Source organism: Mastacembelus armatus, chromosome 3 (genome assembly GCF_900324485.2).
Source record: "Mastacembelus armatus chromosome 3, fMasArm1.2, whole genome shotgun sequence".
NCBI lineage: Eukaryota > Metazoa > Chordata > Actinopteri > Synbranchiformes > Mastacembelidae > Mastacembelus > Mastacembelus armatus.
This window is the reverse complement of record NC_046635.1, coordinates 7,598,467-7,612,638: the sequence shown is the minus strand read 5'-3', so window position 1 is coordinate 7,612,638 and position 14,172 is coordinate 7,598,467. Positions and strand designations below refer to the sequence as shown.

Below are 14,172 nucleotides of genomic sequence, written 5' to 3'. Positions count from 1 at the left end.
AGAATATGCAGTCAGAAAATGCAGAGAACAGCAGGAGCAAAATGCAAAGGAGCTGTTGATTACATTGCTGATCAGCCACACAGCCCTTTAAATACTAAGAATCTGTGATTGCAGTGCAAATGGCAGAGAAAAAAAACTCCTGGATTTTGACATGACAAATTTTCATTCATATTTATCAGATTGAGAATGAACATCAACAATTCTACTGATGAAGCATACTTAAATAAATCAATAGGATGAGTTTACATGATGCTCACACTTCTTGGCCGCAGGTTTCTGCTGTATTGCTGTGTAGCAGAAGCTCAATCAAAGACTTATACTGTGAACTCTATACCAGGGGAAGTGCATACGCTAATTGGCTTATTTAAATTCATGGTGCATCATTGGAAATGAGAGAATGCTTTGTGTTGATCAGAAATGTAGTGTCTATGCTAATTAGTTACTGTTGTGGTTCAGTGCAGGGGAGCAAAAGTGTCAAGGCTGTTGCCATGGCTGAGCTGGGACATACTGTATCTGTGCTGGTAATTAGCCTGTCTGAGTCTCTGCTCCTTAATCGTAACAGGTTAGAAGATGGAGAACACTGACAGTCAGAGCAATCTAAGCAAGCCTCCATCTGGGTAATTGGCATGATTTTATTTTGGATTATGTGAGAAATATGATCAAACCTTTAACCCATTATGTGGAGTTCCTGTGGTGTCTGAAATTAACCTGATATGGGAGTTCGACTGAATTGGATCTTTGGGCTTTACAGTGCAGGAGTCAGAACATTGCTTGAGGGCTCAATATGTTCAAAGACTGTCAGCTCTAAACTACATTTACAGAGGCAACAGCATCTTGCAATAATTAGTCTGCATATGGAATACAATAAGCAAGATTCATGTGCAGTTTGCAGGAATGTAAAATAATTTCACGTGTATGTGTGTGTGAGTTAAAGGAAAATGTGCCATTTTCTTTTTCAGCACATAAATTAACTCAATCACATGACCTTAGGTCAAGTCACAAATTTATTCTGTAGAAAGTCTGATGCATGAAGCAAATCACAGGAGAGTTGATTTGACCTCTCATTACACATGAACAAGAAACATTATTTAAGGTAAGAATTATATCCTGTATTGTTCCCATAAAAAGACAGAAAAACCAACACAGAATTGATCCAAGTACTGCTTGGTGTAGCTTTTCCCTGTGTTGTACACTTGTTCCTTCATTAATGTTGAATATAGAGTTAATATAAAGATGAGATAATAGATCATGGATAGGAGAATGAAACATCCCTATTAATTCACTTATCTCAAACCAGATCTGTATAAACAGCAAATGTTTGCTATGTTCTGCTGTAAGTTAAGAACCACACCTCTATAAATTATAAACGGGCAGATGAAATTCATGTTCACACACGAGTAAAATTTGCTTTCACATCAGTAACAAACATTTTAAAAGAAAACCTAATGCTTTTGGCTTTTGAGCAGTTCCTGGCAGACGACATGCTCTGTAGTGAATATGTAGTAATTCATCGATCAAGTCTGACTAATATTATTTCACAAAAAAACCCATTTTGTCAAGGCTGAGGATACATGTTTAGCTATCTCATTTTAGAACTGTTCTGTGTTTGATTATATTGAACAGCTGGGCAGTCCTTTTGGATACACTATAAAATGTGATTAAATGAACTGTGTCATTAGCCTCACTTCTTTGAATGACATAGGGTTTTGTCTAACACTGGCCATGAAACAGGTGTTCTGATTTATTCAGTACATCTTCAGATGAAAAACAGCTCTGAGTGGCTCTCTTGGGCAGGCCACTGGGTGTGCGGTATGTGGAGAGTTAGTGACAAGCAAGTAATACCAATTGCAATATTCAGATGAAACTGCCCAAATGCTAATAAACTGCATCACTAATTTCACTATATAATGATGAACAACACCTTTCTGTGCAAATACTAAATATACTAAATAAATATAAAAACTCCATACTACAAAAGCTCTTGGTCACCTAGATGTGATATATATATAGGCATTAGTGTAGGACACCTGCCTTCACTCCACACAGCCTCTCATTACAGACAGGTCTTTATAACTGACCTTTCTTATTAGTAGATATATTTTTCTCCCCAATTTTTACATTTATTTTACACTAAAAATGTGATGATTGGAAGAAAAGTGAAAAATACAGGGTCTTCACACCAGGTTGACATTATTTACAATGGATATCATGTATATCACGACACTGATTTACCACTAGTTTCATTGCATTAAACTTTGACCCCCAAATACACCGACTTGTGCAACATGCATCCAAATGCATCCTTTGACAAGGCAGAAAAGTGATATTGTGTTTATTGCATTCTGATGTAGCATGTCGGTAGGATTTTGTGCTGCACTTAAATTGTGCACAGATTATTTAGTTGATTAGTGTGTGACTTGTGTTACACAATATTAAGTTTCCTATGGATCCAGAGGCTTTCAGCAATTCAGAAATCGCTTTTATATATTTGTAAGTTACAAAAGCTCATCTCAATGATCCCGGCACTGATCCATATCCCAAAAAGTAAAATGTGAAGTGAACGCATGGGCATAAGCCACAGTGGTAACCACGGCAAACACTATGCAGTCGGTTAAGATTTCATCAGCTGTCCTCTGGAGTTAACTCTTTGACTGATGGCAGGAAACACACTTGGTTGAAAACTGCTGAGTCTCTGCTGTTTACCGTTAGTAATAATGAAGATAAACAAGCGATGGCTACACGAGGTGAGAGAGGACCCACATGAAGTGTAGTGGGAATTACATAAGTGGCTGAATATTAAACAATACCAGCAAAGTAACAAAACATTATTTATTTTCACTGTTACACTGTTCACTATGCTGCTTGGGCTCCAGGCTGAACCGTAGGAGGTCCAATAAAAAGTTGAGAGTTATTGTAGAGAGACTGTCTTTTTGTCATTCACTCACCCACACATAGTGTACATTATCACATCACAAATCAATCAATCAAGAAATAACTAAATAATGCAGGTTCACTGCACACTGACACTCACAACACAACAAAGCCACACTTTCAGGACTGCCAATTATCATTTTCTGTCAACATTTTGCTCTTGAAAATTACTCTTTTGATTGGTAATTGGTCTCAGGACAACTTTTAGTAAATTCACCATGTATTTCATAGCACTGCCGTGCCTAAGTGCAGCATCACACATAGTAGTAATAACTGTATATATATATATATATATGTATATATATATATATATACACATACATACATATACACACGTGTGTGTGTGTGTGTGTGTGTGTGTGTGTGTGCGTGTGTGTGTGTGTGTGCAATATGTTGTTTAAATGCATTCAGCATGCCTCTGCTGTCTTTAGTAACCTCTAATCCCCAACTACAAAACCGGTCTGGCCACCTGACATGTTTTATAAACTTCTAGCCTCAGTGCTGTACACCTCACAAACCTTTTCATAATACCAGCTGCTTCATCGGGGAATCACGACAAAGACTGTAGTTTGTGAGGCGTCTCAAAAGACTTGGCATGGGAACCAGGTTTAACTTTCATTGCAGAGAAAGTGCATTCTGACAGGCCAAATCACAATATATGGCTTGGCACATTTGACTATACACGACAGTAAAACCAGCCTTAAAAATGTACTGGCACAGACCTACTACAGCTCTGTGATGTCTTCATTACCCACTGCATAAGGAAAATCCAAAGCATCATCAAGGACACCAGTCATCCAGCCCACACACTATTCTCACTCCTGCCATCTGGAAAACACTACCAGGGCATTAAATCACACAGCACCCATTTCAGAGACAGTTTCTTCCCACAGGTAGTCAGAATAATGAATTGCACCCCCACACACTAGACACTAGAACTGTGCCTGCAAGACATATACTTCTATACGTATTTGGTCATTTTTGTTGGTAATATTTATATACTCTCTATTGTGATTTTTAAATTTCTTTTCCAAGATTAAAAATACCAAAGTGCTTTAATAAATAAGGTTTATTTAACAAAAAAATGTAAAGTTCTCACAAGGGAAAGGCCTAAACCTATGTAAAGTATAAATCAGTGTATATAAAAATCACCCTTATTTAAAGGTCAACCTGATATTGGTTTCTGCCTCTAGAGAAAACAAAACAAAGTATTCCTTTAATTCCCTTTATATGTATTTCTTTGAACTATACATTGAGTATAATATTAAACCACAGCACTGAGTCAGGATTTCATGATCAAACAAAACAACGGTATAAAAAATGCTGTTTAAATCCTGAAATATTCACTCTGTCTTCAAATCATGAAGATATATATGTTAGCCGGAACGTGGTGACGGCTATACTCTTAGGGCATTATCACTATACTTATCCTGCCTAGAGTCTATATTTCCAACTATAGAAAATGGTATGTCTAGTTTCAATAAAGGGCAAAAAATTCAAAGTAATAAATAGTGAATAATAATAATAATAGCAGCATCTTCAATTAAAATGTAAAGTGCATATATATATATATATATATATTACAAACCCTAAAGAGATGTAGTGTGTGACAAAATGAATCACTATCCAAGAAATTAATGAAGCTGTGAGTGGATTTTTAAGCTGATTAGTATTCTCTTTGTAAACCTTCTTCTATCTGTAAATAGACGGTGGACGGGGGCTCTTGCAATGATCATGTTTGCCATTCAGAGAGTGAAAGTGTCAGGACGTGAGTCAGCCAAGACACATGCTGTCATGTTCTGTCTCCCTCACTCATGCACTCCAATCTAAAAGGGCCAATTGCAGCAGCAGCAAAAAGGCAGCAGGTTAGTTAGTGAGGGTCCAGAGGTGAACATCAAATATAATGGAAGTTTTAGGATATTATCATTAAAAATAATCATCTTTCCTATGGTTAAACATTTCTAAAATGCGCTAGTGATATTCTATATTTTTTTAATAATAATATAATAATATATTATTTTCTAGGTAAAGAGTCTCCAACACATACACTAGTTATTTCTGTTTGAAGAAATTGAAATTTGAAATTCTCCAACCACTTTTCTCTATCAAGTAAAACAATTCATAACAGCATTTCTACAATTAGAGAAATATCATATATAAGATATTGAATATGACTGTTGAAAAGTTAGCAACTAAACATTTAATCCTTTGACTATGTTATAGTAAAGGTTTGTTTGTCTTCAGGCACAAAAACAACTTGTTTAGGTTTAGAGAAAGATTGAGGGTTGTGTTATAATAAGGTCAGAGGACGTTTACTGTTAGGATCATAAGATTGTGTTAAAGTTACAGAACGATTGTTTTCCTGGTTAAATAAAAATGCTGTTGGTTTGAAACAGCAGTCTGCCATGTAAAAGTCCAATATTATGTCCACTCGTCCACCCACCCCCGACCTCCTGTCAACCTGTAGCTACATATCATCACCTCACTTCCACCTTTATTTCCGTCATTGTCACTGGAACATAAGCATGTTGTTTTGCAAAGACGACTACTGGTAGATGTCACTTAACAGCAAAACATACAACTGCAGGTCACAATTAACTTCACAAATGATCTACAGGGTAATTTATGTGAGACAAAAGTGTCAGATGGTCATGAGTTATTTACACTAAAAGAAATGTGATATAACACCAGTGTAACCAAGTATTTTCGCTGTCTCCTAGAAATTTTATTCTTATAGCTGTACAAATAAATTACAACAGCAAATTCCTTTTTAAGGAAATTAAATTCTGACTATATTACATTTTCTATGAATATAATGAAGAACTTTTATTCATTTGGGTATTTGGAAAGTGGCAAACATATTACTGAAGTCAAAAGCTAAATCTTTAGTTAGTTTTTTTCCACCAAAATATCCCCTTGTAATAACTAGAGCATTATTACATTTTTTATAGTTCTGTTTAGCCACTCAGTGCTTAGTTAAGGTAAAAATATTGTGGTCTAATTTAAGACTGAAAAAGTTAACAGGGATTTCAGACAGTGGGTTTATTTCCCATTACTTTTCTTTCTGTTTCGATAATGGATGACACTGTGGATGCAAACCCCATCTTTAAATCGACCGTCCTGCACTTTGCATGCCCACGATCTACTCTAGCCTCCTCCTGTTCGTGTTGCTGCTACTAATATGGTAAACAATAAAAATAAAAAATACTGCCCTTGAATATTATCCCATTGGCCATTTCATCACACTCACACACAGTGAAAATGTAAATATACACATATACATAGCAGTGCATTGAACAAGCTATATTCAGAGATTTTAGCAAAACATATTGGCTGTGAATATAGAGAAAATATGTTCAAAATAAACATTTTTCTGAGAATTTGAATTGTACTACATTACATAATTTTGATTACAACTTTTTTTTGTACAAAAAATGTGAAAAGGTTGTTAAAATGTTGTTAAATGTGTGTATCTCTTAAATATGGCTTTGTTATATTTTGTAATATTGACAAACCCTAATGCAACTAAGGACCAATTACACAAAATGGATTACACTATAGTTGCTCACACTGGATTTAAACAGTGTGTGCAAACCTTTAAGATAAAGATAAGATAAAAATGCAGCTTAGGTGGATTTGATATTTTTCTGTACTGCTTATACCCTGTGGTTACAATCAATGAGTGCCCAGTTACGACTCACTTGCATCATCGTGACTTACTGTATCAGATACAGATACAGATTCCTTGCTGGATACCAACATGTATTAATTAAACAAAAAATTAGAAAGCCATACACAGTTGGTGTGGTGTCTTGGATATCTCTTTACATCTACAGAGCAGACTGTCTGTTCTTTAACTGGACTGCTGTAGCAGTCAGATGTTATGATGTGGTATGCACATTTAGAGGCACAACACATAAAATGTTAATATATTCTCAGTGTTAATCCTTTGGACTAAGAGGAGAGATTGCATGAATTATTCACAAGCAAATCTGATGGTCAACCATCACATCAATGACTGGTAAAAAATTTAGCCTGCAAACTGCGTGAAGAGTCTGACCCTGATTTTGATTGAGAGACACAGGGACAGGACCTATTTATAGATTCATGATGGGTTTTACCACATCAAGAGAAGTGAAAATGCAAGGAGGTGGGGGGAGCCAACAAATAATTCATAGGAAGGAGATTCTGATGAGCAAGATGATGAAATCTAGAGTTTGTACGCTGAGATTGCATGATGAATTTGTCAATAGCTGCATCACTGCTTCGTGTTTTCTGTGGTTTTGACTGTGGAATAGTAATGATTCATTTCCATTTGGCTCTGGGGAAACTGGGAGCAGTTTCTGCCCTTCTGTTAGTCAAGGGCAGGGACAAATAACTGAAAATAATAAAGAACATTTCTGATATGTAGATGAAAAACATGAAAATCAACATTTGCATGGACACATCATTCTTATCCTCATAAAAATGCCCATAGTGGCATCTTTAAAGATAATAGAATTTCACCTTTTGCCTTCATCCATATTTTAATGTACACATTCCTCTTTCTCTACAGCATTTCAGAGAGGAAACTTGCCATTCACGCACACATGCACATGTACTTTGAAGCAGGTTTTAGCATATTAATAAGGTGCTCCAATACTATAGTGAGTTATAGTAATATACTGTGTAACGTCCATCCACATTTGCGCACAGTCACTCATGTGTACAATGGAATGAATATATGTGTGCACTGGTATATGTAATTGATGATTTGCTGGTCCCCTCCCCTAAACACTCACTCACACACACTCTCTTACAGCCTCCTCCTTAAAGCCAGTTTTCATTATTTTTAAATTTCACACAATCCTGCCACAAGACCCAGTTTCCACCTTTAACAGCTGCACTGCCAGTGAGTTACATGATTACCGCTTCCTGGAACTCTCTTTTGTGTTAAAACATGCAGTGTGTCTCATAACACACACTTTTAAAACAGAAGAGAAACAAAATATGAGGGTTGAAAATTAATGTTAAATGACAATTCAGGTCATGCACACAGGCTGATACTTGTGCTGCACTTCACCAGCTAATGAGATGCCAATAAGAACTATTTGCAAATCAGGCTCATTTGCAAATCAAGTCCCAATGAGATGATAATGCAAACTAGACTCAAGGACTGTGAACACACAAGTTGTTAAATGAATTGTACCAGATGTATAATACAAAAGGTCAGTCCGCAAATCTTACCTTCCTCTAAGCTGATTTAAACACAAGAAACTTTTACAAATTTTCTGACTCTGGTGCACAGAACAGTATATTTTAGACTACAGGAACCATTTTAGATGCTATGTTGTTAATTAGCTCTTAAACACATTTCTTGCTTCAGGGCTTCGTGGTATAAGTGTGATAACTTCTGGCAGCAGGTTTTCTCTGAATAAGACAGTCTGTCTGATGAGGTGTTTTAAATGGAAAAAGTCCATATAAATAACTGCACAGACTAAAAGAAAAATAAGTCGCCTGTCATTCCATTCTAAAACATCACTAATGATTGTTTTTAAAATTGTTCAGTCCAATAAAACTTGGTTAACATTAGGGAAAGATCATGGTCTCAGTAAAAAAAAAGAAAAAAAGAAGAAAAAAAAAATCCATATTTCCTGAGATGAATCATCTAACCTCCTCACTGCCCTCCTCACTAAAGGGCAGTTCGCACCAGTTGCGTTTTATTATTTATTTTTTTCAGGCATTGGTTAAATGTTTGAACTAAAAATAATACATATGTAGAAAAATTGCTCTCACACTGACAATGAAATAAAGAGGGTCTACAGACATAAAAAGAATAAATGTATTCAAGCACAAAAAGTGACAATGAAAGAAATATAAATAAAAGTAATCCTATATTTCATTGGCAGCACCTTGGGCTGGACAATCCTGCACTATTTACCCCAAGCCCTCAGTGCTGGTGACCCATTGTGCCAGAAAAATACAGTAACTCTATTCAAATGTTTTTTTTTTTTATCCACACAGAGCCCTAGTCGGCATAATTATGACCTTAGTTTATTTTTTTCCCTCTGACACTGACGTCTAATTTCCACAGCCACCAATCAAAATCATAATTATACCTTATTAGTATAAATTCCATTAATTCTTTTAAATACGTCAGTTTCAGATACGCTGGAGCAATTGGAATAAAATATACAGTCTGATAAGTGATTTTGCAAATCAGTGCATTATGCAAGTGACTTGAGGCTTGAAGTAGCACAACAAAGCACTTCCCTCTGAGAATCAGCATGACCCAGTGATTGAGTAATTTGGCTGGAGTGTACTCAAGCTGTGGCTACAATTAAGTTTTGTTTATTTGCATTCCCATAAAACCCAAACATATTCTTGGAGGTTTAGAACAAGGTGCAGCTCATTGAACATACGATCTGGATGGTTACCAGCATGACTACATACAAAAAAAGTCAAAGTTCACCATTTACCCTACTACACAGGCACAGTAGCTTTATTTTTATATTGTCTGCATGTGCTGGAGGCATTGCTGGCACAGACAATGAGGATTTGGCAAATGGCACAGGGCAAAAGTTGAATTTCAACACAAGTAAATTTTAACTACAAAATCCAATACTGAGGCCTCTCCTTTTCACATAAACTGCTTTTTGAACTGCAGCCTCTGTTACCAGTGTCTGCAATTTGTGTATTAAATTGGTGAAGATGACTTTGGTGTTTGAAAGGACTTGCTTTTTGTTTTGGTATCATTAGAAAATTGTATATAAATTTTGGTTGAATTAATTCAAACACATAAATGACAAGATGAAACCTACACCAATATTTAAGCTAGTTTATTTTTCATGTCTGACCTGTGACTTTGGTTTATGTTTATTTCAAGTGATATTAGCAATGAATTTAAAATTTATAGCAAATAAAAGTTCATTCATTTTGTTTGATAAATACTTATATTTCGATGCCAAATGCGTTCTTACTCAAATATTATTAGACAACCTTGACTGCTAATACTTCCACTTTACTACATTCCAAAGAAATATATTAGACTTTTTACCCTGTTGCATTTAGTTTGTAAGTTAGTTACTAATATACAGCAAAGAAACTGTAGCATTATCATCATATACAAAAACTGGGATAGCATTGTATTTTATTCTGTTGAATTAACAGAAATATTGTCATTTTCACAAGGATTTTATATGGATATTTATATTCTGTGGGACTAATTAGCAGTATCTTCTATCTGTTGTTATTTAAAAGTCTGTGTGTGCAGCTGATAAGCTGCTAACACCTTTGGAGTGTTAAACGTGAGTGAAATAGTGAGTTTCATTGCTGTTAAGATCTGAAAAAAGTCGTACTTGTTGGAAAATTCTGTGATTTTTGACAACTGCCTTGACCATTTATTATACTTATGGTATTACATTGACAGACCAAGTTCACTGTTGCTGATTAATTCTGCTAGCATCCAGAGTCTGAGCGAAGAATTGGAAGCTATAGCAAGCCATGTGAGGTTATATTAAATACAGTGGTTCTTTGAGCTCATTCTGACATGCTCATAACAAGTATTACATTTACCATGCTCACCAGCTTAGTATACTAAAGTATACTATATACTATACTAAACACACAAAACACAGCTGGCATTAATATGAACATCACTGACTTCGTAGGCAACAGGTCATAAACCAAAATACTGAACACATCAGTTGATGATGGAGCTAAATGCTGGAGTTAATAGCAAACCATCAAACAGTCGTCAAAACTTAATTTCAAACCACAAGTCCACATCGCTGTACCACCGGAGGAAAAGTCAAGGGATCAATCACTTAGAAATTATGACTTGTTTTTTAAAAGCCTTTAACTCTCACATTAATTTTTCACACACTCGGGTTTCAGCCTACAATACTAATTATAATTTTTTTTTTTAAGGATAAAAAAGAGACAACCTTGACTGCTAATACTTCCACTTTACTACAATCCAAAGAAAAAAAATAGACTTTTTACCCTGTTGCATTTAGTTTGTAAGTTAGTTACTCATTACCTTGCGGTTTCCGATTTAAAATATATATAATATATTCATAAATAAACAAGATAAACAAGAGACTTTACTGATTGCCTAAGGAAAATTGGGTGTGAGCCACCAGTATATAAAGTACCAAAAGTTAGTTCTACCTTTACCAGCTGCAGCACTGATGTATCTATCATTAATGCAGCAATAATTATAATATAATATTATCATATACATTACCATACTGCATAGTGAGTATTTTTACTTTAGTACTTTGTGCATATTTTAGCACTGATACTTACTTTAACTTACTTTTATGTACTTTTACAGAGCTCTTGCTTGTATTTTGTGTATTTCTACACCCTGATATTGTTGATTTTCCCTAAAATTATTTCTACATTACTGCTTTGGCATCTCAGTGAAATTTAATGACAGTCTACAGATGGATAACTGGATTCTAGAAATTGTGCCTGAGCAGATGGCAGCAAAGTCTTGAAGCTCTTGAAATTTTCCCTCTTTTTAATATATTTTTGAAAGCTACTGTTCTATTCGCTTAATGACCTATGGATATTACTGTAGGGAGAAGAATCTATACAAGCGATGACCTCCTTTTATTTCAATGGAGCAAAGTGTTGGAGCGGCCAACCACACTACACCGAGACGAACAACAAAACAACTCACATTACTATGCAACATGCTGCTAGAGTGGCTTAAACTTAAACTGTGTCTTCCCTTAAGCTCTGTGCCCTTTGCAAGGAAAAATATTCATGGCTCTCACGACATTTGGTGATGTTTTTTGAACAGCCATTTGTTTGTTTTCAGACATGCTTGCTGAAATGAGGGATCATGGCATAAACAACCTTCATAATAGGATGAAAAATCCCATGCTGTGAATTAGCTTCTCTAAAGGCATTTCTATTTCAGTAAATTCTCAACTGACTGATTTGTAAGGACAATTGGCATCCAGTGAGTAAGTGCTAGATCTCTGATTGTTATTCAACTCATACCAAACATTCTTATTAATGTAATAATAAACTATGTCTATTTCATTTCTAAGTAAACTTGGTAGAAGGGCTCCTGGAAGAAGTCATATAACAGAAACGTAGATATGTTTATTAAATATATATATGTTAAATTATAGTAATCAAGTGTCACTTTTGGTCTTTGTTTGTAATGATACCATCAGGTTCACACTCAAACCTTCTCAAAACTAAGAAAAGGAAGTGTAAGTAAAAAATCTTAGGATATGAATGAAATGAAAAAGAAAAAGACAAGTTTAAAAACTCTACCTGCTCAGCACCAAACAGCAGACAAGCTAGTGACTGGCTGGTGAACACAGTGGAACATTAACCAACATAGATCTAAAAAGAAGTTAATATTAGACAAATCCATCAGAGCAACACAGGCTTGACTGTAAATAAATGCTAATGTTGCATTGTATCTGCTGGATGTATAAGTGTTTGTTAAATATTAGCAATATTAACAAACTAGTAAGTTCATCATATGAACTTCAAAGCTGGAAATATGTCAATGATGTTTCTGTTGCTCTCAATTTAAAAAATTTGCAGGTTAAACAAATTAATTTGGACAAATGTGTTGTCAGGTAGATATTGATCTGTATGTATTAAAGATGCTGATAATATTGAAGTTAAATCTCAAAGTCCCTAATTAATAAAGACATGAGATTCTACTAGAGATCAATGAAGGAATCACTGTGGATTGATTGGCTATTAAAAGAGTATGCAAGAACAAGAGGAGCAGGTTAGAAACTATTGATGCGGATTAAATCATTTATATTAAAATGAGTAGTTAGCAGAAAATGAGATGACCAGAAATTTTGGACCAAAACAGATGACTGTGCAAAAGATACTGAGGTTTAAAGTTACGCTCACTGAAGGACTTGCTCTCAGCAGATTATAAATGACTGTGTAATCTGGGCAGAGCTAAGGATCATGATCTGTTTCATAGCAGTAACAGTAAATCATATGCAGCAGATAAAATCAAGTTCGTAAAACAGTCGTTCTGCTGTAGGTACAGTAAGAATTCACAGAATCACAAAGACACGCATGTAAAAAGAACCACATTTAAGATAAAAACGGCAGAAACAGACATACACGGACACACATACACGTCAACATGGCAGATCAATGCCCTGAAATGGTTACGATATAGATTTATGTCTCATGACATCGCACAGATGGTGTGAATTAGTGAGGGCGGAGGTGCCAGCATGAGGTCAAGAGAGATGACCTGGCCTTCAGCCCGCCACTTGGGAACCCAAAGCAAAAGACGTGAAGCTGCTGCTGCGGTGCAACAACCTAGAGGCAGCCACAGCAGCTGTTCCTCAAGCCATCGAAGAGAAAGTGCTCCCGTAAACTGCACTAATCTCATCATCCTGTGAGATAAACAGCACTGAAAGGAGCCACAGCAGCACATGTGCACAAAAGCAGACTGGGTCATTTCAAAGTTCCACTAATTTTGACAAAGAGCAGAAAATAAATTGTCCAAATATGAAGACACACCAACCAGACCAAATGGGTTTCTAAATGTGTAATGATTGATTTTTTTCATTGCCTGGAGATGATTTTGCATTTGATACCAGTTTTCTTTTAGCCAGGGCTTTCTGGTAATATGAAAATTAATATAAAGTAAATATTTGATAAAATTATTTGTTCAAAAGTTAAAGTGTACATGGCTGTAAAAGCTTTGTGAGCACTGCTGTTTCTTTACTGTTTACAGTGTGTGTGTACCTTTATTAACAAGCCAGAAGAGATACTCAGTGTTCATAAACTAACGAAGGAGCACTGAGAATTAACAAACTGCCTAAGGAGACATTCACCATACAGTGTGTCTGACAGAATGAAAGATGGAAATACAGACTTAAAAGAGAGCACAAGCTGCAATAAAATGGGAATACACTTCCACTCGACTGGTGCTGTAGTATGACGCACAAGCAAATAAGAAGGAGAGGTTCTCACCTGATTGATGTGTTTCAGTTTGTCAATGATCTGATTTATCACAGGGTCTGCTTCTTTCACTTTGACTTCAGGGTTGGCACTCTGAGCTTTGATCCCATTGCCCACCACACGGAGCGTGTAGCTGTGAGCAAAAAAAAAAAACAGAAGGCAGTCTGTAATCATATATCCTCCACTTATTTCAAAGCATAGTACAAAAAAAAAGACCATGCAAGTATTTTCATTTTATGATACTTTACAAGTCTTCTAAAATAAGTGATAATACATGTTGCTTGTCCC

General features: G+C 35.6%; 1 protein-coding gene across 1 annotated transcript in view; it reads right to left on the bottom strand.

Annotated features, from left to right (window-relative positions):
• Nucleotides 1-14,172, bottom strand: part of gpc5a (glypican 5a) — a 110,958-nt gene that overhangs the window by 39,871 nt on the left and 56,915 nt on the right. Inside the window, exon 7 of the mRNA XM_026320101.1 lies at nt 13,897-14,017. Coding sequence (XP_026175886.1) covers nt 13,897-14,017 — 121 coding nt within the window. The remainder of the gene's footprint in view (nt 1-13,896; nt 14,018-14,172) is intronic.